Below are 26,891 nucleotides of genomic sequence, written 5' to 3'. Positions count from 1 at the left end.
TGAATAGCTCAGGACAGCGGTGTGGGGACAGGAGAGAATCCAGCCCAGGTTATTGATTACCCCAGCCTGATGCCTGTTTGGGGGCCTGTGTGAAGCAAGTTGGTGGGTCTCGTTCAAGTTCCTGCTAGGCAGGTGTTCACATAGCAGGCTGACTCTAATGACCGTTGTTTAGAGAGTGAAGAGCATGGACCTTAACTCACCTCTTGCCCCCACAGGATGGCCACATCTGCTCAGAGTTGAGACATACTCTTAGGGAAAGCTGGCACTACAGCTGCCGCTTTCTGTGGCTGAGAAGAGGACCTCAGCCAGGGCTGTCAGGCTAGCAGCTGTACCTAATACAATGGAAAGAAGGGTGCAAGTCATTGACTGAAGTCTTTGTGCCTCCAGGGTAGGGTAGATCCACTGGTAATAGTCAGGCTTGTTTGATTCATAGATTCATAGACTCTAGGACTGGAAGGGACCTCGAGAGGTCATCGAGTCCAGTCCCCTGCCCTCATGGCAGGACCAAATACTGTCTAGACCATCCCTGATAGACATTTATCTAACCTACTCTTAAATATCTCCAGAGATGGAGATTCCACAACCTCCCTAGGCAATTTATTCCAGTGTTTAACTACCCTGACAGTTAGGAACTTTTTCCTAATGTCCAACCTAAATCTCCCTTGCTGCAGTTTAAGCCCATTGCTTCTTGTTCTATCATTAGACGCTAAGGTGAACAAGTTTTCTCCCTCCTCCTCATGGCACCCTTTTAGATACCTGAAAACTGCTATCATATCCCCTCTCAGTCTTCTCTTTTCCAAACTGAATAAACCCAATTCTTTCAACCTTTTTCATAGGTCATGTTCTCAAGACCTTTAATCATTCTTGTTGCTCTTCTCTGGACCCTCTCCAATTTGTCCACATCTTTCTTGAAATATGGTGCCCAGAACTGGACACAATACTCCAGTTGAGACCTAACCAGCGCAGAGTAGAGCGGAAGAATGACTTCTCATGTCTTGTTTACAACACACCTGTTAATGCATGCCAGAATCACGTTTGCTTTTTTTTGCAACAGTATCACGCTGTTGAATCATATTTAGCTTGTGATCCGCTATGATCCCTAGATCTCTTTCTGCCATACTCCTTCCTAGACAGTCTCTTCCCATTCTGTATGTGTGAAACTGATTGTTCCTTCCTAAGTGGAGCACTTTGCATTTGTCTTTATTGAACTTCATCCAGTTTACCTCAGACCATTTCTCCAATTTGTCCAGATCATTTTGAATTTTGACCCTGTCCTCCAGAGCAGTTTGATGATTGAACCAAACACACTTGGTCTCTGAAAGGTTTAAATCCCAGTGAAGAGTGTCATGAAACCGGCCCCCTGAGCAAAAAAGAGCCCTGTATTGAGCCCACGAGGAATCTTGTGATTCCGATCCCTTCCTGGACTAAGGAAAGAGTGTGGAGAGAAAACCTACATGTCTGTTTCCAATGAACCTGGAAATGTGTGGCACCTTAGGAAGTTCTAGAGATATTAACGAGTGTTTCACCTTTGAAAATTGTCTCATAGGTTCCAAAGCCAGAAGGGACCATTGTGATCATCCCATCTGCCCACCTGTATAACAGGCTGAAGACCTGTTTCAAAATAATTCCTAGAGCAGAGCTTCTCGAAAAACATCCAATCTGGATTTTAAAATTGTCAGTGATCCACCTGACCCTTCGTAAATTGTTCCATTAGTTTATTACCCTCACTGCCAAAAATGTGTGTCTTATTTCCATGCTCTGCAGATCCCTCCTTGTTCTAGTTACTTCTCCCATGCACAGTAACAGTGTCTCTACAGTGGAAATTTACTCAAATAACAGTTACTAGTGAGTAAACTTCCTTACCCCAGCTCTCCTTCCGCCTTGTCAGGCTGTTGCAATAGAAGAGCGTCGGATCCAGAGCTGCATGCACTTCATGACCCTGAAGAAACTCAACCGTTTGGCTCATATTCGACTAAAGAAGGGGAGAGATCAGACCCATGAGGTACAGTGGAGGCCAGAGATTGAAAGGGATGCTACCTGGAATGGCAGAGGGGTTAGGGAACTTCTGGAATGGCAGAGGGAGAGGGGGTGTTACTGTCTGGTACCTTAGTGCACCCTGGATTAGATCCAAGTGGTCTCTGAGTTAGAGGCTTACAGGGAAACTCCACTGAAGTGAAGCAGATAATCTAATAACTGGAATGAATGAAGAAGCAGCAGCACCTCTTAATCTCTCAGACATGATTTAACAGTCAAGAAGCTGCTGTTGATCTGATGTGCAGCAGGGCTGAGAAGAAAATAGTGCCTCGCTCTTGTGTAGAACTTTGCATCCCTAGATCTCAAAGCATTTTACAATGGAGGTGTATCATTTTCTCCATTGTACAGGGAGGAGAATTGACTGGCCCAAGGTTACCCAGCCGAGCTGGCTATAGGCCCCAGGGCTCTCGGTACAATCAGACCATTCACGGGTCTGGGTGGGAGATAAAGACACAGTGATGGGTGTTCCTGAAAAAAATTGACTTAAATTCTTATCAAGTAAATATCCACATAGTGAGCTAAGAAGCTGTGTTGTTGCTAATCGCTGCAGCCTCTTCCCCACAACTTGGCATGGCCTATCCCTTGCTTCAGCCATGAATCCTTTTTTTTATTTTTAATGTGGAGAATCAAGTTGCTTATTCAGATTCCAGATTTCTGCAGGGATCAAAATCCTCTCAAGGTATTTCTAATTCACCCATTACCATAGCGCCAGTAATTGTCATCTTGATAGTGTATCAATGTAGAAGTAACTGGTAAATCCCAAACAGTGTGTTTAAGATAAACCCTTATTAATTACTCATAAACCTCCAAGTAAGCTGAGTTGATACCACTTAACTCCTTAGAACAGGGGTATCAACTCCACAAACTGGTGTGCGGCCAGCCCCCAGAGAGGGCAGGGAGGAAGTGCCACCTAACTCTGCTGCTGGCCCTGGCTGCCAGCCCAGCCTCTGCCCCCTTATTCCTGTCTGCGCCCTGCCCCTCCCAGAGCCACAGTCCCTCTTTGGGCCCCACTCCCAGTGGGGGGGGGGCGGAGGGGAGATGCGGACGGGTAAGGGAGGGCGTGAGGTAAAAAGTTTGGGGACCACTGCCTTGGAACCTTCCCAGACTGGCTAGCTCCTGGAACCCTACATACCTGCATGCTTGCTTGAACCCAGTCACTGGTTTCCCATTTGCAACACTTTTTTGCAGTGAGTAGTGCCCGCAGGAATGAAAAGCCTTAGCATTGTCCTTATAGCAGGCACATAATGTTACAAAGCCAGCTTCTCTTCTGATCTGGCAGCTTTTGTTTGCAATAGTTATAGATTCAGAAGGAACCACTGTGGTCATCTGGTCTGACCTATCTAACACAGACCAGAGAATTAATTCTTTGAACTAGAGCAGATCTTTTAGAAGAACTTCCAATTTGATTTGGATCTCACCTTGCATGCCCTGGTCTCCCCACTAGTAATGAGCTCAAGGCCATTTTGTACAGGCTGGTGGTGGGGTGCCAGCCATGTGTCCATGATATCTCCTGGGTTTCACCATGGCCATTCCCTAATATCTGCCATCTCCAAATGGCAGCCCTTGGACCTTGCCATCTGTTAGGCACGTTGCTCTATTAATTCCAGTTTTATCTGCACTGTGATTTTTACACTCACCTGCTTACATTCTCCTTTCAGGCAAAGCAGAAAGTAGACGCCTATCACCTGCAACTCCAGAACCTGTTGTATGAGGTGATGCATCTGCAGAAGGAGATCACCAAATGCCTGGAGTTTAAGTGAGTACAGCAAAAGAGAAGGAGGCTGTAATTTGAGTTGCATGTGTCAGATACAAAGGGGCTTAGGGAGCGTGTCATGCCTAGAGTCACAAGGAGACCCTAGCTCCAGTCTCTGAAAGATCATAAGAATCCTGAATGTAGCCATACTAGGGCTGAGACTCTGGCATGTGATCTGGATATCCTGGAGGTTCCTTGGGAGAGTGGAAGGATACTGGTACATAGGGAAGGGTGAGGACAGTCAGGATAAATACTCTGAAGGTTTTTGATAGGAATCGTGCTGGTCTAAGGAGGTTTTCTTTGGATTAGTCTCTACAATGCTTAACTGTACTGCATCAGTATAGTTATTCTAGAGGCTGCACCTTCCACAATCACATCTCTGAGCTGATACAAAGGGAGACTGCCCCTCGGCTGACTCCTCAGTAAATCCCAGGAGACACAGCCAGGCAGGGAACATGTGCCGCCAACACCCAGGAAAGGAATGGCCCTGTTCAGATTTGAACTGTTGCCATTTTGCTCTCTGGAACTGTAGTAATGCATATTGCAAAGTGGGTCTCATAATTGGGAAACAGTGAATGCTGAGGTTGTGAGATTGCTGGTAATGGTGCAGCTCTACACTGGGATTCCCAGCCTTCCCCAGACTCATCTCTCCTCCATCTCTGCAGGTCAAAACATGAGGAGATTGATCTAGTGAGCGTGGATGAATTTTACAAAGAGGCTCCTCCAGAAATCAGCAAGCCTGACGTCACCCTCAATGAGCCCCACCAACAGACCCTGGCCCGCCTTGACTGGGAGCTGGAGCAGCGCAAAAGGTAAGCCAGCGGGCCACCGTTCAGATCAGTCCTGTCTCTACCTGGCACCAAGCGTTTGCTGATGTATACATCACAGCCCAGGGACATGCTCTTTGAAAATAACCAAACGATACAGTAACAAAAAAGAGAGGCTACACAGTCAGTTTAAGCTAGTTACTAAAGGACAAATGGCAGATCTCTTTGTAACATACAGACAGGCTGTCTCTCAGAACTGTTTCTTCTGTACAGTAGTTCTGTTTTATTCCGAACGGTGTCTTGATCCTCATTCTCAGTTCAGGGAGTCTTCTCTCATGTGACTAATGAAAGGGGACTAGAGCTATGCCCCGGTCTCTTCCCAGAAGAACAGCTCCCATTGTTTTACAGAAGTGGGCGTGAAGAGTGTAATTCTGCATTTTAAAAGCATAAGAGCTCCCTGGATCAAACAAGGAAGGGGAGGTGTATATTATGAGGGCTATAACTCTGATGTCATTGATTCAGGCAGCCCCATATAGAGCCATGCTTTTTAATAGGGCCACTTGACTTCATTGTCTCTGGAAGCTGATTCTTGTCGCAAGGAGTGGGCCAGCAATGCAGCCATGTTGGCAGTACTTAGATCTGATCAGCTGTGTGCCTGTGAAATCCAGTGTCCACAAGACTGGCTGTGGAATTGACATGCAATCCTGTACTAGATGGGGGATTCTTAGTCTTTTTAGTGCAGTTGATCATGCAGCACACAGACACATGACACTCGGCCTGTTGTAAAGAGCTTCTGGCAAGTCCATGGCTGTGAATTTGTGCTGGTTGAACCACAAGGTGGTGCTGAGAGCACGCAATTCTTTGTCCGTTTCTGCTTTCCAAAGGGTCATCCTTAACGGGCTTAGCCATCACCAGTCCGAAATCATCCATCGGTAACCTCAGGAGGAGCATCCTGCCAAAGGATTGCTTTAGTGCCCCACTAAAAATGTCTGCACGTTGGAAACCGTCTTTAAAAAGCAAAGAAGAGCTAGGGTGAGGTTTCCCCACAGAAGTGAGTGGAAGGTGTGGTTAAATCACTAGTCAGCTGTGCAAATCCTAGCCCTAGTGCCTACAGTGTTCATGGTTGCGTCCTCTCACTTGGCCACTCTAATTTGTGGGGTGTAGTCTCTTGAACTAGCTTAAAAGTAGGTTTTATTTCTGAGAATTCTGACTGGAAGCTTTGTGGTTTTTCCATTTCTGCCATTCTCCAGCCAGTCACACCCTCCGATAACATCAGGTGATATTTATGACTATGCTGCTTAGCTAAAGCTGTGTTTCTAAGTGAGGGCCTGTGTAAAACTGGCATTGTGGGGTTCCGTGTTTCTAAGTGGTTCCATTCCAAACAGCCTTAGCCTTTCTGTCAGAACTGTTTTTCTGATGGAAAATGGGGTTTTCCACAAAACAGAATTTTTCACAAAACAGCTATGCTTTCCATGGGAAACCTCCATTTGTTTGGGGTGAAAGACTGAGTGCTCAAAAGCTGAAATATGTTCATTCTGAAACGCTACTGCAGTGTGTAGTGGGGAGCTGTAGTTTGGCTGCCTCATTCTTCTCTGTGGGCCAGGCTCCCCAGCTGGACTTCATCTGCTATGATGCAAAACTGCTATGATACATGCCATCCCTCTTCAAGAGTGGAGACCATGGTACATCCTGGGACATGTAGACCAATCGAGCCTGTTTCAAGCAGAATAGTAGCAATGGACACCCAAAGTACAACTCCCATCAGACCCTGCAGTGGCATTTCCGAATCAAAATGTTTTGATTTTCAGGCATTCTGTTTTTTGATGAAAAGAATCACAGGGGCGAAAGAACCGTTTTCTGATCAGCAATTGTCCTCAGTTGACAATTAAAGGTGGTGAGAGGGGTTTCAGCTCTTGGGCTCTGAGAGTCAAGCTGGTCTCTCTTTCATTTATCAGAGCCAGTAGTAAAGGTTCTTTAGGTCAAATAAGTACCTTAGTGATATGTGAAACCTCATTGTCCTCCATGGGTTTGCACAGCTATTATTGATAGGCACTTAATAAAAATTAAAAAACAAAACGCTTCTGATGATGGCACCTGATGGAAAAGACTTTCCTGTAGCTGTTTTAGCTCTGCAGGGCTAACAGACCCAATAAAGCACCATGAATGTGCTTTGTCACTAAAGTCAGCAGTTGAGATGCTAATATGGGAGCAGATCTGGGGAGTAAGGAGAGGCCATTCATATGTCGTCATTTCTTCGAGTAGAAAAGCACTTGGAATATGTTCCTATGTTTACTAAATGGCACATTTACTCTCCAAGTTTCTCTAGTTTCTCCTCAGTTTTATTTTCGTAGATTCCAAAGCCAGAAGGGACCAGCTAGTCTGGAATGGAGTTTGGGCTGCTTCCACAGGCAACCCAACTCTGAGAAGATCCATGTGGAGATCTCACCTCAACAGTTCTCTCTTAACAGCTTCACACTCTCTTGAACTCTCTTCAGAGTTCTTTTCAACTTTCCCAGTTTTCCAGCTCTGCTAAGTTTCTTCCTGTTTGTTGACCCTTTCCCTTGGATTTTTAATGAACTCTTCATTTATCATATCACTTCAGAGGCGACAGCAAGGTCAGATATTGATCAAAATAGGCTCTGAAGCTGACTTCAAAGCATAGAGTGACCTATCTTGGTTCAGGAGCCCCTGACGGTGGAATCAGGAGCTCTGGATCCTGAGGTTTAGAAATGCACCAACAGGGAGCAGAGATTCTGATCTGACATCTGTCTCCTTTGTGAACACAGTGCTGTAAATGAGCTTCTCTTGTGCAGGCTGGCGGAGAAATATAAGGAGTGTCTGGCCAACAAGGAGAAGATCCTGAAGGAGATAGAAGTGAAGAAGGAATATCTGAGCAGCCTGCAGCCCCGGCTCAACAGCATCATGCAGGTACTTCCTGAGCTTAACCCAGCACTCCTCTTTGCCTGGGAGACTGGCCGCTTGCAGTGAGAGTCTGTGTGTTTCCTGCTAGGTGGATCAGAGCCCCTTTGTGCTGGCCCTTGCCTTTCTGCCCTCTAACCCTCAGTTGTTGGGAGGTAGATGGTGTGGGGACAGGCTGTCTAAAGCCACAGAAAGAGAGGTTCAGAGCACGGGGACTGAGGCTTTTCGGAGGTGTTGGAACTATTTCCTGCTCCTTTACCTGCGCTTCCAGATCCTCACAGGGCAAGGATTTCCTGTAAAATCTCATTGTGCAGCGGCCCCTGCCGAGGTGCTGGCAGAAGACTCATTAGATGGGACCTTCCGTGGAGAGCAATTGTAGCTTCCTCCCCTTGCATCAGGCTTGACTGGGAAGAGTGGGTGAAGGAAGTGGGTTCTCTCCTGTCTGCAGAGCCATTAGTCCTCCCCCGCTTACCTCTGGTGGCTGCTGCTGAACACCGCAAGGATCGTCTCTGTCCACAGGATTGTGTGTGCTCCTGGCACAGGTTCCAGGTGTCCTGCACTGCAGCATAGAGCACAAACCACTCGGTGCAAACAATCCCAGTACTAATGGTGCATGTGTGATTTGTGTCCCGCCAGGCCTCCCTCCCTGTCCAAGAGTATCTCTTCATGCCTTTCGACCAGGCACACAAGCAGTATGAGACGGCTAGACACTTGCCACCACCTCTCTATGTTCTCTTTGTCCAAGCCAATGCCTATGGTCAGGCCTGTGGTGAGTATCAGTGCCGGGGCAGTGGGGGTAAGGTGGTTGAGACCACCTTCATCTGTGTCATTGAAAGCTGTGATCTGAGGGGAACGGGGAGTCCATCCCCCATGGACCAAATTTCACAGCTGCCTGCAGAAAACCCTGCTGCTGCAAGACTCATGGATGACTGCTTCATCCGATCCACTCTGCCTCTGCTGCTTCTGCACGCCCTGTGTAGCTCCTTCACTGCTGCTCTTGGAGCCCACTTGGGAGCAGCCACAACCTGGGAGCCAGTCTGACGAAGCAGCATCATTTGAGAACCTAATTCATTTGGCTGCTGCAGCTGAATCCCTTCCACACTCCTCTGTTGAGAACTCTTTTCAAATCTCTGCCCCTTCCATCCCTGGTGGCCCACTCAAGGTGATCAGGGATTGTGGACACTGCTGCAGTGACAGCTTTAAAGCCAGAAGCCCAACTCAGATATGCCACATCAGCAGCCCCCACAGTATGGCATTGGCACTTGGCACTCCTGCCTGTTGGGCTGTCGTGATCCAGGACCATTCGGAAAGGGCTGTTGAAGGCCATGTCTGCGCTGTTGGGACAACAGCAGCGTAGCTATGTTGGTGGAGCTATGCAGCCATACTCCCATGATGGAAGGGGTGTTTCCATTGGTGTCAGCACCCCAAGCATTGGAAGCATTCTTCTGTCAGCCTAGCTGTGTCTGCAGCGAGGGTTAGGTCAACATAGCTATAGTGCTCAGAGGGGTGGGTTTTTCGCACGCCAAATTATGTAGCAGCCTGGCCCAGGCCGTACTGCTTGCTGAGTACGGCTTGGGAGATCAGCTCCTGCGTAGTTTCCTCTAGTGGGACAAAGCCTGTAACTTGTCAGGGAGACGTGGTCCAGGGCAGAGCCTTGAAATTGACATGACTCCCATCCCTTGTGTGGCTCGTGTGCAGTAAGGAGGCGATCCAACCCCTCAGTTTATGAGGAGAGGCTTAGGGAACTGGGCTTATTTAGTCTGCAGAAGAGAAGAATGAGAGGGGATTTGATAGCAGCCTTCAACTGCCTGAAAGGGGGTTCCAAAGAAGATGGATCCAGACTTCTCAGCGGTAGCAGATGACAGAACAAGGAGCAATGGTCTCAAGTTGCAGTGGGGGAGGTTTAGGTTGGACACTAGGAAACACTGTTTCACTAGGAGGGTGGTGAAGCACTGGAATGGGTTCCCTAGGGAGATGGTGGAATCTCCTACCTTAGAGGTTTTTGAGATCAGACTTGACAAAGCCCTGGCTGGGATGATTTAGTTGGGGATTGGTCCTGCTTTGAGCAGGCAGTTGGACTAGATACCTCCTGAGGTCCCTTCCAACCTTAATATTCTGTGATTCTAAGTCCTCTGTCAAAGCACATGGGTTGGCAGCTCCCAGGAGAGCCCAAGCGAATGTCCTTGCTGACTGTGCCTCAGTGTGCTCCTGTAACTTCATCTGCCAGTCAAGGGGCCCCCTTCCTTGCCTAGCAAATTCACTGTCCTTGAGACTTGTTTAACTGTCATCTGCTTCTCAACACACACAGCCAGAGGATAGCACTTCTTTGCATCACTCTTCCTTTCCCTTCTACCCCTCTCCCTCCCCTCCTTCCCTTCCTTTTCCAGCCCAACCCATTAGCTAACCTGAAGCCCTCCTCACAGGCAGGATGAGTACCTTTCTTTCCTTGCATCTGAGACCTGCCAGAAGCCTCCTTTTGTAGCAGAAGGTGGTGCTTTTTAAAATAGCCAAATCCCTGCCCCCGGGTTTAGAGCTTCCTACAGCCCAGACAGGGCACAGCGTAGAACCCCAGTGTGTGGCCCTCTCTAACTCTCTGTGCAGTGCTTGGACACTGTGGTGATGGGCCCCCTGAAAACTCCTAAGCCAATCCCACAGCTGAGCTCCTGGGGCTGAGACTCTAGGGATTGCCAGGCTAGATTGGACCCAAGGCCAATCTACTCCAGTGTCCTGTCTCCGAGAATGGCCAGCACCAGGTGCTTCAGGGGAAGGCGTAAGAAGCCTGCAGTACCAGATGTGGGATAATGGGCCCCCATATTAAGTCTCAACCTGATCTCTAATAGTTATGTCCTGAAGCACCCAAAACTGTCATTAATATAACTGGATATTCTTGTTATCTGTATACATGACCAGTGCTTGCTTTCTTGTCAACTGTCTGTAATGGTCCACTCTCTTCAAAAGTTATTTTTCCTCCCTTGGTATCCTGCTGTTAATTGATTTATCTCATTAGATTGACCTCACACTTGGTAAAGCAATCCCCATCCTTTAATGTATTTACACCTGCTCCTGTATTTTTCACTTCAAGCATCTGATGAAGTGGGTTCTAGCCCATGAAAGCTTATGCCCAAATACATTTGTTAGTCTCTAAGGTGCCACAAGGACTCCTCGTTGTCCTTTTTTAGACTCTTGCCAAGTTCTTGGCCTCAACAACTTCAGTGACAGTGAGTTCCATAGTCTTAATTAAATGTTGTGTGAGAAAGGATGTCCTTTGATCAGCTTTGAATTGTTCTTTTTACTCACTCCTTCCAATGGCTGACATGCAGAGATGTATATGCCAAATGCTGCTGACCTGCTTTCCTCTCTTTCTTCTTGGGATGTCTCTACTGAGGCTCCTCAGCCCAGATGCGGTTTCCTGCTACAGCGATGCGCCTGGTAAAAATGCCTTGGTGGGTGTTGCATTACACAAAATCCATTAAAAGCAGAATCACAACCCATCTGGCATCTTGCCCCGATGTAGGGGATACCTGCATCTGGGGAACGGGGCATATCGATGGAGGGTAATGTGAAACAATAATCGGAGTGGGAAATTTGTGATCCCCCTTGCGCACAATGTCACTAGAGTGTCTGAGTGTCATTACTGCTGTGGAGAGGTGCACAAAGCATTGGATGGGAGGGTGATCTCGCCACGGCTCTGGAGAATGCTTACAAACAAAATGTCTTGCACTGTGCCGCCGAGATGCAAGTGACGCTGCAGGTTCAGATCAGCTGCCCACTAGGCACTGAACCTGCCTGTTGCGAGTGGGGAAGAGGCTACAGAAGTAACTTGACTAACTCCTTGGCATCCTTGCTTCCAAGCCTGATGCCTCTCTAGGTGGCCGGCAGCAGCAACCTGCCCTTTAACTGCCTGGCTTCCTACCTCAAGATGTACTGAATGGTGCTTTGCCCTCCACAGATAAGAAGCTGGCTGTAGCAATCGAAGGGAGTGTGGAAGAAGCCAAAGCCCTCTACAAGCCACCAGAGGACTCCCAAGGTAAGTTAACTTGGTATCCCCACCTGCCTGTCTTGGCCCAGCCTGGGGGCTGAAAGCTGGTACTGGGGGCAGGGAGTGGTGGAAGGACCCGAGGAGCAGTGTTGTTCTTGGGCAGGGCTTAACTTGCTCTATAGCTTCAATAGCCCTGGCTCCTCCCTCACACCCGACTCACCCTCCTGGAGAGGCAGGCTGCCGAGTGTTAGTTAGAGTCCCTCCAGCACTGCCCAGTGGCACACGGGGGCCTCGGTACTGTAGAGGCTGTAAAGGGACCAAAAGGCATGTAACGCACCAAAGGCCTCAGCTGTGCTGAGTGCCCCTTTGTGGGGCACTAGTATCTTCCCAGGCAGTGCTGGGGCAGTGGGTCCCTGGGGCATGCGGTGTCAGGGTACCTCCTGGCCACCGCGATGTTTGGACAGTCTCTCAAATGGATCCCTGCGCATGGCTCTTGCTTATCCCTGTGTTTGCATGTGCAGATGACGAGAGTGATTCTGATGCTGAAGAGGAGCAGACCACGGTAAGGGACTAGCACAGCTCCAATATTGAAATTCTGGGCTCTACTCTACTCTCACCTCACGTAGGTGGACCCACTTTTGTTTCTGCCAGTGAAGCATTGGATAGTGCTTAGAATGGGGGGCTGAGTCTCTCCCCTGCTCTGCCGCTGATCCAATGTGTGACCTTGAGCAAGTCACTTCTCCTCTGGGCCTCAACGTGAAATAGGACCGACGATGCCATCTGTCACAGATCCACAGGGTCTAGTCCAGGGGTGACCAGCCTGACCTGAGAAGGAGCCAGAATTTACCACTGTACATTGCCAAAGAGCCACAGTAATACATCAGCGTCAGCTTCCCCACCCTGCTCCCTGTGCCTCCTACCCACCAGCAGCCCTGCCGATCAGCTGTTTCGTGGCGAGCAGGAGGCTCGGGGCGGGGAAAGAGTGAGGCCACGGCAGGCTTGGGGGATGGGGGCAGGAAGGGGAGGAGTGGAGGCAGAGCCAGAGGTTGAGCAGTGAGCACCCCCTGGCACATTGGAAAGGTGGCACCTGTAGCTCCAGCCCTGGAGTCGGTGTCTAGACAAGGAGCTGCATGTTAACCTCTGAAGAGCTGCATGTTAACATCTAGAGCCCCAGGTTGGCCACCCCATGCCCAGCCTGTAACCAGTCCCTTGGGAGTGACCCCTTTAGTGCACTGGGCCCCAGGGACTTACTCTGCTCCTAGAGTATCTGCAGTGCCGCTCGGCAGCCTTTCCAAACACGGGTAACGATTTCTTAGTCTCCTGGCCTCCAGAATCGGAAAGTCCTTCGGTTAGCATGGAGCAGGGCAAGCTGGGGAAAACCTCATTTATAGCATTGATTTTAATCAGCTTTTCCATTTGTACTTCAAGGATTTTTATGCAGAAAAGTATAACTTTATTGGTTGATCTAACCATTAAAACGTTGATTTACAACTAAATAGAGCCTGTGCATTAGATTTGGTATCTTTTTGTTATCTTGCAGGATAAGCTGTAACTCTATACATTTATTCAAGTAATTATATAGCTTAATAGTTTCAAATTCTTGTTAATTGTAACTGTTTAGTATGTTAGAAAAGGGTGACTGACACATTGCATATTTACTAGGTAATTGGCTTTTTGCTCCTGATTTGTGTCAAACTTCATTAGGGTGGTAACCGGAATTGAATTAAACACACAGAACAGCAATATAAGATTTATTTTTATTATACAAACCAACTTTTAAATGTTTTGGATACATAAACTTCTCTTATCAAAACATGTTTCACATTTACAACTCAATAGGGATTAATCGTAGTCTGTGAATTACTTGATTATTTCAGGTCAGCCTGGAAAAATTTTCCAACATGCTGATAGGAAAGCGACGGGAACTTAAGTTCCTACTCACCTCAGTCTCATAAAAAGGAGAGACCGTTTCCTACGTGACGGCTTCCTTCAGACTTTCCAAACTAGTAGATTTCATTCCCTCCCTCCCTCCTCCTTTTTATTCCTTTTAAACCAGTTTACAAGAAAAACTTACTGCGATTGGAATAACATCAAAAATAATCTGATTTCAAATAAAATCTAATTTCTTAATTTTTTTTTCTTTTTTCAAATGAAACCTCATCAGTTTTTCTCTACCCTGGTGTGGAGAGGCAAAGGTTGGGGTAGAATTCACCCTGGCCAGCACTGCCATCTGTCCCTTTCTCCTGAGCGCCTGGCGTCCATCTGACTCCAGATGTGAGCTCTTAGCTCCCTGCCACCTTTCCCCTTTGTTCTCCAGCTCCAGGCCTTTGCTCTGCTTCTCCCTGCATGGGGGGATCTGCTTCCTCTTGGCTGTGGGTTGCTAGGTGTGAATGTCCTGGCTATTGGGGTTCCCTTTGCCTTTCCGGATCCTCCATTGATATGGGTCAGTTTCAGCCAGTCCTGACACACCCATTTACACGCCCCCCCGCGACAGTTACATGGCCCAACACCTCCTGTCCCCTGCTCTGCCCCATGCTTTTTAACCCTTTATACTCCATGCACAGCAATGCAAAGCTCGGGGGAAACTGAGGCATGCAGAGGAATAATAAAAATATTACCAAATTCTCCCTTTGTCACACCTCCCAAGGCGAGGATGTGAGGGTTCATGTTCTCAGAGCCCTTTTCATTTTCAATCCATTTTCAAAGGCAGTGGGAGTTGAGCACTGAATTGCCCTGAGGGCCTTTGAAACCTTCTCCGAGGAGGTTTGCATGACTGGGCTCTGGGTATGCTAGGCATTGCTCATTCCTCGTAGGGTTCAGGTTCTTAGTGCTTTGGCAGAAGGAGCACACTGAGCATCTGCACGTCCGACTGCCCGTACTATCGGAGAGAGCACTCAGCAGCTCCTGAGATCTGACCCTGATTACCCTTTGTGGACTTGACAAGTCACAGCTTTGTGCCTCAGTTTCCCTATCTGTAAATTCCCTACCTGGCATCCAGGATGCTGCATGGAGTAGTTATAATTAAGTTACTGTGTAAGTGCTAAGCATTGTTTTGCCTGCAAAATACAGAGAAGCTTGCCCCATTTGCCATCAGCACATCGCCATGGGGTGGGAAGAATGTGACATGTTTTCAGGCACTGTGATTTTGCTCTCCCCTGCTGCAGAAGCGTCGCCGCCCCACGCTGGGCGTGCAGCTGGACGACAAGCGCAAGGAGATGCTGAAGAGACACCCCCTGTCTGTTACCATTGACCTCAAGTGCAAAGGTACAAGGGCATTAGACACTGAGAGTTGGGTTCTGATCTCGGTGTAAATCCATTGACTTCAGTGAGCCATTGGATGTACACCTGTGCCTGTGAGATCAGAATGTGGCCCCAAGGGTCGAGTTTCAAAGATCCACCTGGGGGTGAGTCACAAGAGCCCCCCCGTGTGACTGAACAATGATCTTCATGGCAGGTCGGCCCAGAGTGAGCGAAACCATTCCATGTAGGCGGTGGGGGACAAAGACAAGTGAACTCGAACTGTGGTACTGGTGGAGTTGCCAGAGCACCCTGGCGCAGCTGTTCTGGGGAGGGGAACTCGTCTGGCTTCCCACTGTATGGTATTCTCATGCCCTCTGGATGGGCCGGGCTGTTTGGTTCTCAGTAGATCCTAGGCAGTTCTTTGTTTGCTTCTCTGCTCTCAGGCACAGGGGAGCAGGGTTTTATCTGTCAGTTCTGAGAACATAGAGGTGCTGGTGCAAAAATCAGGGCCCTCTGGCTGTGCCTTTTGGCCTCTGCACTAGCAGCTCTGCGCTCCCAGGCGCACATGGAAACACTTGGCTCTGCCTCTTCCAGCAGAAATGCCTCTACATGGGGCTTGGCCAGGAAGAGAGGGGTTCATTGGCCACGTCTTGCACACTTCTCACATATGTAGGATCCCCAGGGTAGCAGTATGTAGGGCCTACAGCTGTCCAGTCTCAGGCTCTGGATCTTGTCCTGTCCCACAAGCAAAGCAGGATGAGCCTGGCCAGTACTTGGCTGGGAAAGCTCCAAGGAAAAGCGGTGCTGGGAGTTCAGCAAGGACCATGCTTTGCTTTGAGACAGCATTGCCCCAGTGCTCTGGCCTGAGGCCGGAGGGTCAAACTGTCTTTCAGAGGAGACCTAGAGCCACCTATGCTTAGTCAAGATCCTCAGCACATCTCGTTAGAGAAGGGTTGTTAAGCCCAGTGGCCTGGCCAGATCCCAGGGGGGGATATTGTATGCTGCCCCTGCACTTCCCGTTAACCTGGATCACTGACTTCCTTATCTCAAGTTTCCTTCCCCTGATTTCTAGCTTAGAATTGTACATCGTTCCCCCCATTTGGTGTCAGTGTCTACATCTGCCCAGAGTCAGCAGCCACGTGAGCCAGTGAAAGTGGTATGGGCTTTCTGCTTCTCTTGACATTTTCTTCCTTTCTTCTCTGCCCTGCTCCTTCATCCCCACAAACGGCTTTTCTTTCCCATGCCCATCACCAATGTCACCGCACAGATGACAGCGTGCTCCACCTGATCTTCTACTACCTGATGAACCTCAATGTCATGACGGTGAAAACCAAGGTGACCACTGCTACGGAGATGGCCACGCCCATCAGTGCTGGGTAAGCTGAGTCCACAAAGGTGTCAAGGCCAATCTGTTCAGTCCTGCACTGGGGATGGAATATGTCTGGCATTGATCTCACCACAGAGGAGCTGCTATCCTCAGTGTTCGCTGTTCAAAGTGACCCTCAAATATCCCGTGCCAGCCAGCCCAGGTGACAGGCTTGACTGGCGTTGAGCACGGCAGAGTGGTTAGCAGGACTCCTTCCCCCGACCTCTAAAAAGCAGCGGTGGGACTGAGAAGGGAAAGCTGTTGTCAGGATGTGCCTCACTCATCCCTTCCCCGGCTGAAAAGTTGCAAGCTACTTTCAGTTGAAATGCTGCCTGCATTTCTCATCCTGCCTCAGCGTGAGCAGCCCAGCAGAGCTTGGACCTGGGGGCTTTATCTCAGCCTTCGCTGCACGAGGTGACTACCAGCAGGGAGAGCTGTAGACTTGAAAATCCTCCTGAACGAAGCAGTTGGCCGCATTGCTCATGCAGCGTCCTTCCCTTCAGCAAGGGAGACCCATCCCGCAGCCCTTTGTTGGCCAGCTGCCAGGGTGATGCAGCTGTTCACTCAGCTACAGTTTGGGGGAGGTTGGGGCAGGGCACGGTGCAGCAGATTGAGTTGTTGGTACAGAGACAGAGTCCTTCTCTAATCTCATTTACCCCTGCAGTGAGACTGAGGGATCAGGGTAAAGGGAGATGGTCCCGTGGTTTTGATCATTCGGAAAACAAATCTGCTCTCCTTTGAGTGCGCGTGTCTGCTGCTGCAGCCAGCGGGCCCAGATTAATAGGTTAGTACCCAGACAGAGGAGGAGCTGGGGCATCTCATCTGCTTGTCGCATTTAATTACCATCTTGCAGATGAATAGTTTCCTTCCCTTCCCCAGGCCTGTGTCTGGCACTCTCCCTCCACCTCCTTGTTCTGCAGGTCACCTTGTCTCAAGAGCCCTGGATAATGCCTTCTGCCAGAGAACCCATCCAAGTTTGATTAGTGTGAGAACTGGGCTGAAACTGCAGCTGCAGAAAGCTGCCCTGGACATTAATTCAGCAGAAAATGCCCAGTTCTGAAGTATCTCCAGGCATGAGATGGGAAGTGGGGGCTGTTTGTCTGTGCACCTCATAGCGTGAGCTTCCGCGTGGCAGTGGACAGGCCCCCTGGCTTGGAGAGCTTTCTCCATGGCAGTGCCCCTTTGCTGGGCAGGGGCAGGGAAGAGCGGTGTTCCTGCACGGCAGGGCCTCCCCTCCCCCCCCCACTTGCCAGCTGCAAATGATGTGGCTGACTTTAGGCTTCCCTGTCCCCCAGAGATCTGCTGTCTCCAGGCTCCCTGCTGAACTGCCTGTATCCTGGGGATCATGGGAAGAGAACTCCAAATCCAGCCAACCAATTCCAGTTCGATAAAGTTGGGTGAGTCGGCTGTACATCTGCCCCTGCCCTTTGTCATGTCCAGCTTCGCCCATGGAGGCCAGTCAGGCAGGGCAGCCTAGAGCAGGCGACCAGCGTGCTTGCGTCGTTCCCATCATGACGTGGGACCTAAAGGGCTTCTCTTGCCAGTGTGCGCTCTGGGGAAGCTTTCTAGCCCAGGACAGCTGGGGCAACCAGGCCAAATGGCAATACCCTACACTCAGGCTGGGCTGCTGCTTCCAGAATAGCTAGGTGATATAGTGGCTCATCTATAATGAAAGCCTTGTTTAGCTTGGAAAAGAACTCGGATACCTGAAGTTCGGGACTCGGATGCCTGCATCAGGAGCTGGAGTCATACTATTGGTCAGTGTCGGGGAGATGGGTCTGTCTGCTGTTTCAGGCACTCCAGGTCTGGCTCTCTCACATTGGGGAGACCCCCCATCCTGCGTGGCATTGCGATATTTTCCTTTTGTCTCCTAAGCATCCTGACCCTGAGTGATTACGTGACAGATCTGGGGCACCCCTACGTGTGGGTGCAGAAGCTGGGTGGTCTGCATTTCCCCAAAGATCAGCCTCAGGTATGTCTAAGGCACAGCCTCTGGAAAGCAAAGCCCTAGCAATGGAAGATGTCTCCTGAGGCTCTGCCAGGCTGCTGTCCCCTCTGCTCTACCCGGGGAGCTGAAGCCAACGGATGCCATTCTTTTAGGCTCCAACGCGCGGTGCAGCCAGCTTTGGTGGCTACTGCAGTATCAAATGGCAGTCACTCCTGAGCTCAGGAATCTAACTGCAGCTTTAGGGGCTGAACTGGGGCAGGGACAGGCTGGTGTTTCCACAGTCTAGCTCGGCCATGGCCCAGTCTTGTTGGTTTGGTGGGAGCCAAATCGAGCTCCTCTTCCCAAGGGGGAGTTCGTTTCCTTCAGGCTAATTAGATGGAGGGGGATGGGCATGTTCCAGAGAGTAACGAGAGGGAAATGTATTTTCCCGGTGTGCTGGGCACTGTGGAATACTGTGCTCAAGGGATTCCAACACAACCAGCTGTCGGCCCCTGCTAGTGGGTGAGGAGGGAAATGCAGGTTCTAGATCGGTCCTCCCTGTCCGCAGCACACAGTGACCGCAGATAACTCGCTGAGTGCCAGCCACATGGAGATGACTATGAAGTTGCTCAGGATGAGGCTGCAGTCCCGCCTGGCTCTCCACAAGCAGTTTGCTTCACTTGGTAAGGACACCGCATCCTCCCAGTGATCTCCCTCCTCCCCTGAGCATAGACCATTGGCCATCAAAGCAGGGTTGTCCATTTGAATCCTGTTTAGAAGAGGTGACAATAATGTTTCCTTGAAGGGATTCCATGGCTCTCCGCCAGCAGAACTCCCATGCCCCCTTGTCCTTTCTGCAGACACAGTACACGGCTCCTGCTTTCGGAACAGGAAAGTGAGACTCTGGTCCCTGCAGTGATTGTCTCTGACCCCCCCTTCTTGGAGCTCTGCTTACAGTGGCTCTGTACAGATGGCCCCATGGCTGTCTCCTGGTGACCAGATCAAACTCCCCATATACCCAGTGAAAGGTTGCTCTAATGGCCAGTGCTGGAAGTTCCACCTGGCTTCAGAAAGTCCAGCTCTTCTTTCTGCCTTTGGTGCTATCACCAGCCGTGAAGGCTCTGCAGATAGAGCGTAGCTGGCAGTTTTACTGATCATGTGTGAGGCAGGCTTTACTTCGGCTGGCTCGCTCCCAGCAGCTGGATTGGGCTGCGTTCACTCTGCCCTCTAACACCGTGCTGGGAATCAGTTGGGCACGTGGAGGGAGCTGAGTTGTTCCCCTCACAGTCTGCACTTTGCCGAAGTTTCTCCCGTCCATGTGCAGACATGCCCCATCCTGCCCAGCCTGTGGGCTCTGGAGGGATCATGGCACAGGCTGGGGAGCTGCCGGATGCTCTCGCGTGCCCCTCTATTCAGTGTCTGTAGACATCAACTTCATCTAAAGAGGCCCATGGACTCCAGATTTCACTGTATCTGAGCTTCTCCCCACCCCCGCCACCTCTCCCACCCCCCGGTTCTGTCTTGATTATCCCAGACAGCAGTAGTGGGGTTCAGTGCTGCTCAGCTGGCTTTGTCGTTGCTTTCAGAGCATGGCATCGTGCCGGTCTCCAGCGAGTGCCAGCATCTCTTCCCTTCCAAGGTCGTGTCGCGCTTGGTGAAGTGGGCCGCGCTCCCCTACGAGGATTATCTGGTAGGTCCAGATGCCTTAGGTGCAGTGCCAGAGCAAGGGACCGGCTTCAGCTCCCCACGCTCCCCGTTCCCCGTGGGAGAAGCAAATCAGTAACCCTGCACTTTCCTGTCCTCGGTGCCCAGGCTGCAGATCTGAGCGCACAGCTTTGTTTATCCCCCTGCAGGAGCTGTCCTACACCAAAGACGTCGTGGAGGCTGGCTTAGCTGAAGACACTCACCTCTATTACACGGCACTGGTAGAGAGAGGAACAGGTGGGTGTGTTTCCCTTCCTTTGGTCTCTGGCTTCAGGGAGTGCTGCATATGGCTTCCCTTGTTCCCTCTGACATTACACTCAGAAGCAGCCAGTGGGACATGCACCCCTCAAGCTTGATGGGCCTTGAAAGGCTGAGACGTCATTAGCAGGTGTCAGCAACAGAAGCTGTTGGGTCAGTTAGATCAGTGGGTCTCAACCTTTGTGGACAGCTGTGCCCTTTCACTAGACAGTGGCCCTGGGGGGATCTGCTGTTGCTCCCCCAGTAAGTGATTGGTGTGGGCTCTTCTAGACTTTGACTTCAGCCAGCGCACAGCTTCAGTCTGCCATCTGGGGGCCTGGCAAAGATGGGTGCCCTCCTCCCATGCTCGGCTGGCACCCTGGCTCCTCCCTGACAGGTACTGAAGTCATTCTCCAGAATGCTCTGGCTCTGTCACTGAGTGGCTGGTTGGGGGAGACAGTCCTCCCAGGCCATCAACCTAGATTCCAAAAAGCAGATCCAGTGTGCTGGGAACAAGCCAAACTGGATGAGAGGGGTAGGGAGCTGCCCATTGGCTTGAGAGCTGTGCCAGGGCCATGTGCATCCCTGAGGGGTGGGGAGGTTCAGGGGTAGTGTGTAATCCTAGATCTCTTCCTTTGCACATTTCAGCCAAACTCCAAGCAGCTGTTGTGCTGAATCCAGGCTACTCTTCCATGCCACCCATCTTTAACCTGTGTCTGAACTGGAAAGGGGAGAAAACCAATAGCAACGACGACAACATTCGGGTAAACTGGAGGGGAGGGGGAGAGGAGTCCTTTCATTGGGTCAGATCTAATGTGGTTTGGAAGTGCCAGAGCCACTGCTGTGTGATGCCAGTCACTGGCCTGTTAGAAGGAGTAGATCAGCAGGCACGGCAGAGGCCGGGGGCGTCAATGGGCCATGGGGTCTGAACTCCTCTCTCGCCTTTTGGGAGGTAGCCTGGCTGAAGCATCTTGGTAGCAACTGTACCGGGCATGCTGAGGAGGGATGGGGGAGGACGGAGAGATCTTGGGTTTCCGAGGGTGTCGAGCCAGCCCCTTCACCATAAAGCAAGGTTCCTGCAGCAGATGGGGGGGGAGGGTCCCTGGAGGAGACACTTCGCAAGCAGGCTGGCTAACCTAGTGAGGAGGGCTTTAAACTAGGTTCACTGGGGGAAAGAGACCAAAGCCCTGAGATAAGTGGGATGTCAGGAGGAAGCACAAGCAGGAGAGCACGAGACGGGAGGACTCCTGGCTCATATTGAAAAAGCAGGACAATCAGTGAGTTATCTTAAGTGCCTATACACAAATGCAAGAAGACTGGGAAACAAGCAGGGAGAACTGGAAGTCCTGGCACAGTCAAGGAACTATGATGTGATTTGGAATAACAGAGACCTGGTGGGATAAATCACGACTGGAGTACTGTCATGGATGGGTATAAACCAGGGGTCCTCAACGCAGTGCCTGTGGGCACCATGGCTCCCGCCGGGGCACCTAAATATATCCGCATATTGGTTGGCAGACAGGCGTCTGCCGAAATGCCATTGACAAGCTGCATTATCCAGAGGCGTTGCTGTGGAAATGCCGCTTATTTTTTGCGGTATTTCAGCAGCGACGCCTCTGGATGGCGCTGCTTGTCAGCTGCATTTTGGCACTGACGCCTATTGACGTTGCTGCTTGTCAGCGGAATTTCGGCAGATGCTCGTCCGCCACCACGCTCCTCCATGGCTCGTCATCTGGCAAAGGTTGGGGACCACTGATATAAACTGTTGAGGAAGAACAGGCAGGGCAGAAAAGGTGGGGGAGTTGCACTGTATGTAAGAGAGCAGTATGACTGCTCAGAGCTCTGGTATGAAACTGCAGAAAAACCTGAGAGTCTCTGGATTAAGTTTAGAAGTGTCAGTAAGAAGGGTGATGTCGTGGTGGGAGTCTGCTATAGACCACCAGAACAGGGGGATGAGGTGGACGAGGCTTTCTTCTGGCAACTAGCAGAAGTTACTAGATCACAGGCCCTGGTTCTCATGGGGACTTCAGTCACCCCGATATCTGCTGGGAGAGTAATACAGCAGTGCACAGACAATCCAGGAAGTTTTTGGAAAATGTAGGGGACAATTTCCAGGAACCAACTAGGGACAGAGCTCTTCTTAACCTGCTGCTCACAAACAGGGAAGAATCAGTAGGGGAAACAAAAGTGGATGGAAACCAGGGAGGCAGTGACCATGAGATGGTTGAGTTCAGGGTCCTGATACAAGAAAGAAAGAACAGCAGACTACGGACCCTGGACTTCAGAAAAGCAGACTTTGACTCCCTCAGGGAACTGATGGGCAGGATCGCCTGGGAGAATAACATGGGGAGAGAGGAGTCGAGGAGAGCTGGCTGTATTTTAAAGAATCCTTGTTGAGGTTGCAGGAACAAACCATCCCGATGTGTAGAAAGAATAGTAAACATGGCAGCAGCTTGGCTTAACAGTGAAGTCCTTGCTGATCTTAAACACAAAAAAGAAGCGTACAAGAAGTGGAAGATTGGACAAATGACCAGGGAGGAGTATAAAAATATTGCTCAGGCATGCAGGAGTGAAATCGGGAAGGCCAAATCACACTTGGAGTTGCAGCTAGCAAGAGATGTTAAGAGTAACAAGAAGGGTTTCTTCAGGTATGTTAGCAACAAGAAGAAAGTCAAGGAAAGTAGAGGGCCCCTTACCCTAATGGAGGCAACCTAGTGACAGAGGATGTGGAAATTGCTAATGTACTCAATGCTTTTTTTGCCTCTGCCTTCACGAACAAGGTCAGCTCCCAGACTGCTGCACTGGGCAGTACAGTATGGGGAGGAGGTGACCGGCCCTCAGTGGAAAAAGAAGTGGTTTGGGACTATTTAGAAAACCTGGATGAGCACAAGTCCATGGAGCTGGATGCGCTGCATCCGAGGGTACTAAAGGAGTTGGCGAACGTGATTGCAGAGCCATTGGCCATTATCTTTGAAAACTCATGGCGAACGGGGTTGGTCCCGAACGACTGGAAAAAGGCTACTGTAGTGCCCTTCTTTAAAAAAGGGAAGGAAGATGATCCGGGGAACCACAGGCCAGTCAGCCTCACCTCAGTCCCTGGAAAGATCATGGAGCAGGTCCTCAAGGAATCAATTCTGAAGCACTTAGAGGAGAGGAAAGTGATCAGGAACAGTCAGTATGGATTCACCAAGGGCAAGTCATGTCTGACTAAGCTAATTGCCTTCTATGAGGAGACAACAACTGGCTCTGTGGATGAGGGGAAAGCTGTGGACATGTTATTCCTTGACTTTAGCAAAGCTTTTGATATGGTCTCTCACAGTATTCCTGCCGGCAAGTTAAAGAAGTATGGGCTGGATGAATGGACTATAAGGTGGATAGAAAGCTGGCTAGATCGTCGGCTCAATGGGTAGTGATCAACGGTTCCATGTCTAGCTGGCAGCCAGTATCAAATGGAGTGTCCCAATGGTCAGTCCTGGGGCCAGTTTTGTTCAATATCCTCATTAATGATCTGGAGGATGGTGTGGATTGCACCTTCAGCAAGTTTGCAGATGACACTAAACTGGGAGGAGTGGTAGATACGCTGGAGGGTAGGGATAGGATACAGAGAAACCTAGACAAATTGGAGGATTCAGCCAAAAGAAACCTGATGAGGTTCAGCAAGGACAAGTGCAGAGTCCTGCAATTAGGACGGAAGAATCCCATTCACTGCTACAGACTAGGGACCGAATGGCTAGGCAGCAGTTCTGCAGAAAAGGACCTAGGGGTTACAGTGGACGAGAAGCTGGATATGAGTCAACAGTGTGCCCTTGTTGCCAAGAAGGCTAACGGCATTTTGGGCTGTATAAGTAGGGGCATTGCCAGCAGATCGAGGGATGTGGTCATTCCCCTCTATTTGACATTGGTGAGGCCTCATCTGGAGTACTGTCCAGTTTTGGGACCCACACTACAAGAAGGCTGTGGGAAAAATTGGAAAGTGTCCAATGGAGGGCAACAAAAATGATTAGGGGGCTGGAGCACATGACTTATGAGGAGAGGCTGAGGGAACTGGGATTGTTTAGTCTGCAGAAGAGAAGAATGAGGGGGGATTTGATAGCTGCTTTCAACTAGCTGAAAGGGGGTTCTAAAGAGGATGGATCTAGACTGTTCTCAGTGGTAGCAGATGACAAAACAAGGAGTAATGGTCTCAAGTTGCAGTGGGGAGGTTTAGGTTGGATATTAGGAAACACTGTTTCACTAGGAAGGCGGTGAAGCACTGGAATGGGATACCTAGGGATGTTGAGGAATCTCCTTCCTTAGAGGTTTTTGAGGTCAGACTTGACAAAGCCCTGGCTGGGATCATTTAGTTGGGGATTGGTCCTGCTTTGAGCAGAGGGTTGGACTAGATGACCTCCTGAGGTCCCTTCCAACCCTGATATTCTATGATTCTGTGACTGCCCATGGCGCAGGAAGGGAAAGTAACGAGTGATAAGCTGGCCAGGGTTCCTCATGAGACTGATCTCACCCCCACCCACCCCACCCCCGGCTCTTGCAGGCAATGGAGAGCGAGGTCAATGTGTGCTACAAGGAGCTGTGCGGGCCAAAGCCTGGCTACCAGCTTCTGACCAATCAGCTGCAGCGCTTGTGTGTCGTGCTGGACGTCTACCTGGAAACAGAGTCCCATGACACCAGCGTGGAAGGGCCCAAGGAGTTCCCCCAGGAGAAGATGTGCCTGCGTCTTGTCAGGTGAGGACCCAGCCTGCTGCCAGCAGGCCTTGGGGAGTGAGCAGAGGGCTGCGCTAGAGCCAATGCAGACACACACAGGGACCATGTGTAGCTCTCTGGCCAGCAAGACTCCATGTGGGGTACATACCAGGGAGGTAAATATTTAATATGAAGTGAATCAGAGGCCGTCTAAGGAGGTAGTTTCTAGAGCTGCCCTGTTCCCTGGAATGTGCAGCTCTGCAGATCACTTCCCTCACCCCCTCCCTTCCACCTTACACTTGATACCAGCTGAGCATCACTCGGAGCATCTTGTTTGCTGCTTGCAGAGAGATCTCTTCCCCCACCCCCAGGAGCAGGAGGTTCCTCCTGCCTCCAGCTTCTCTGCTGCGGTTGGGATGTAGAACACTTCCACCCAGGAGTGAGATCAGCCAATGCTATTTACTCTGTTTTCTTGGCCTTGATGTTTGTCTCTGATTTCTGTCCTCCTCGCCACCCCCTTGATTGAATTCTGCACCCGAGCTGTCGAGATCCTGGGCAGAGCCATTCAGGGTGGTGACCTGTGAGCTGAGGCTCTTGGTTCTCTAGTAGCTGTCCCAGCTCTTTGCCATGGCGTGGCACAGATGGCAGCTGCTCCTTGCCAAGAAGTCCCTCCTGGGCTCATCCACACCTGCTGGTCTGGCCCTTAACCATAAGTGACTGACCTTAAATGGTGCCTCCCCATGGTCTGTCCTGCCCCTAGGTAGAAGCTCCTCCCCCACCCCCCAGAAATGGGCTCTCAGGAGCATGCCCCTGATCAGGGGTCTCCTGCTGAACCCACCACATGCACCTCATTCTAACAAGCAGGTTCTCCTGCTCTGGCAGGTGCCTCTCACCATTTTATCCCTTTCTCCGAGCACTGGACTAATGCTCACCAATCGCCCCCGTCCATACTCAGCCAAAGAACAGTCGCTGGGCAAGCTTCCCCCAGATAGTGCTGCGGTTCCAGTCCGAGCATCCTCCCAGTCTCTCTCTGCCCTGCAGATCCCTGGCCAACTTGAGCAACTATTTACTGCTTTTGAGCCTAATTGTCCTGGCAGTTTTACACTGGGGCAAATGGCTCTTGCAATGAGACTGATGCTCCCTGCAGTAGACACTCTGAATGAGGCTCAGCCCTTAGGCTCCTGATTTGTTTCCTCTGCACCCATACTTGAGATCCCTCTCCATTGAAAGGTCTAGTGCAGGGGTTCTCAACCAGGACTCCAGGGTCTTCTGGGGAGTCTTGAGCAGGTTTCAGGGGGTTCGCCCAGCAGGGCCACCGTTAGACTGGCTGCGGCCCAGGGCAGACAGCCAAAGTCCCACTGCATGGGGCTGAAACCCAGGGCCCTGAGGCTGAAGCCAAAGCCTGAGTAACTTAGCTTCATGGGGCCCTGGGCAATTGCCCTGCTTGCTAACCCTTAATGCCAGCCCTGGCTTTTAGATGCAGAAAAGCAGTTCCTGTGGCACAGGTGGCTGTGGAGTTTTTATAGCATGTTGGGGGCCCTCAGAGAGGTTGGAACCCCTGGTCTAGTGCATACTGCAGCCTCACCTCCCCGCTCTTTCATCTCCTCTTGCAGGGGGCCCAACCGGATGAAGCCATTCAAGTACAACCATCCACAGGGGTTCTTCAGTCACCGCTGACCCCATCACCAGGATTGTCCTGCCTCCAACCACTGAGCTCCCACAGCACCTGAATCTCCATGCCACGTTGTTCTAAGCTGGTTGGGGCTCAACCACATCCCCCAGCAACCTCTCCTGCCCCTCCATGCAGCGCTCCCATTCCAGCGTTGCTTCCCAGGGGTGTTCAAAAGTATTAAATTCTAGATGAAGAAAAGTCTCTCTGATCAGTGTGTGTGAATGCCAGCTGCACCTTAGTGGATGGGTCTGGCCCGGCTGAGGGGAGCGGCTGGATCATTGCTAGCGATGCCTATTAAGGAGCTATGCCTGCAGCTTCTATAAAGGGTCCCAGGTGGATGTCCCAAGGGCATGGCTCAGCGAATAGCCCGTAAAGAGTGGCAGCTCCAAGACTTCTGCGCTAGGGACACAGACATGATGGAGGAGATGTCATTGGACTGTCATTCCCTTGTTCTCTGGGCCCATGCAGGCCTTTTCAGCCGCTTGCCCCTCTGTCCTGCCCTTCTGCTGGGCCCAAGAGGGGACTTTGATCACCCCTGCACAGCACTTCCATGCCTTGAAGAAGCTCTTTTGATCAGGGATGGAAAATCCTATCCCAGCTCCTGGGGGAGGAG

At 50.5% G+C, this 26,891-nt stretch overlaps 1 protein-coding gene across 4 annotated transcripts in view; it reads left to right on the top strand.

The window, feature by feature from the left end:
- THOC5 (THO complex 5) overlaps positions 1–26,479 on the top strand; it is a 28,736-nt gene extending 2,257 nt beyond the window's left edge. For 2 of the 4 annotated variants that reach the window (XM_030582429.1, XM_030582428.1), the window contains 17 exons: positions 1,889–2,002; positions 3,693–3,790; positions 4,453–4,599; positions 7,368–7,482; positions 8,110–8,242; positions 11,423–11,500; positions 11,974–12,014; positions 14,617–14,716; positions 15,960–16,068; positions 17,354–17,455; positions 17,934–18,030; positions 18,554–18,668; positions 19,572–19,675; positions 19,839–19,926; positions 20,575–20,690; positions 24,458–24,648; positions 26,220–26,479. In XM_030582429.1, the coding sequence (XP_030438289.1) occupies positions 1,889–2,002; positions 3,693–3,790; positions 4,453–4,599; positions 7,368–7,482; positions 8,110–8,242; positions 11,423–11,500; positions 11,974–12,014; positions 14,617–14,716; positions 15,960–16,068; positions 17,354–17,455; positions 17,934–18,030; positions 18,554–18,668; positions 19,572–19,675; positions 19,839–19,926; positions 20,575–20,690; positions 24,458–24,648; positions 26,220–26,283 (1,812 nt within the window). In that variant the 3' untranslated portion in view covers positions 26,284–26,479. Of the gene's footprint in view, positions 1–1,868; positions 2,003–3,692; positions 3,791–4,452; positions 4,600–7,367; positions 7,483–8,109; positions 8,243–11,422; positions 11,501–11,973; positions 12,015–14,616; positions 14,717–15,959; positions 16,069–17,353; positions 17,456–17,933; positions 18,031–18,553; positions 18,669–19,571; positions 19,676–19,838; positions 19,927–20,574; positions 20,691–24,457; positions 24,649–26,219 lie in introns of all 4 variants that reach the window. The other 2 variants (XM_030582431.1, XM_030582430.1) reach the window with 2 other exon arrangements.
- The last annotated feature ends 412 nt before the right edge of the window (positions 26,480–26,891 follow it).

The sequence above is a fragment of the Gopherus evgoodei genome, chromosome 13, assembly GCF_007399415.2.
Source record: "Gopherus evgoodei ecotype Sinaloan lineage chromosome 13, rGopEvg1_v1.p, whole genome shotgun sequence".
Lineage (NCBI taxonomy): Eukaryota > Metazoa > Chordata > Testudines > Testudinidae > Gopherus > Gopherus evgoodei.
Note: the sequence above shows the minus strand (reverse complement) of the source record. Positions and strands in the feature narration are given on the sequence as shown.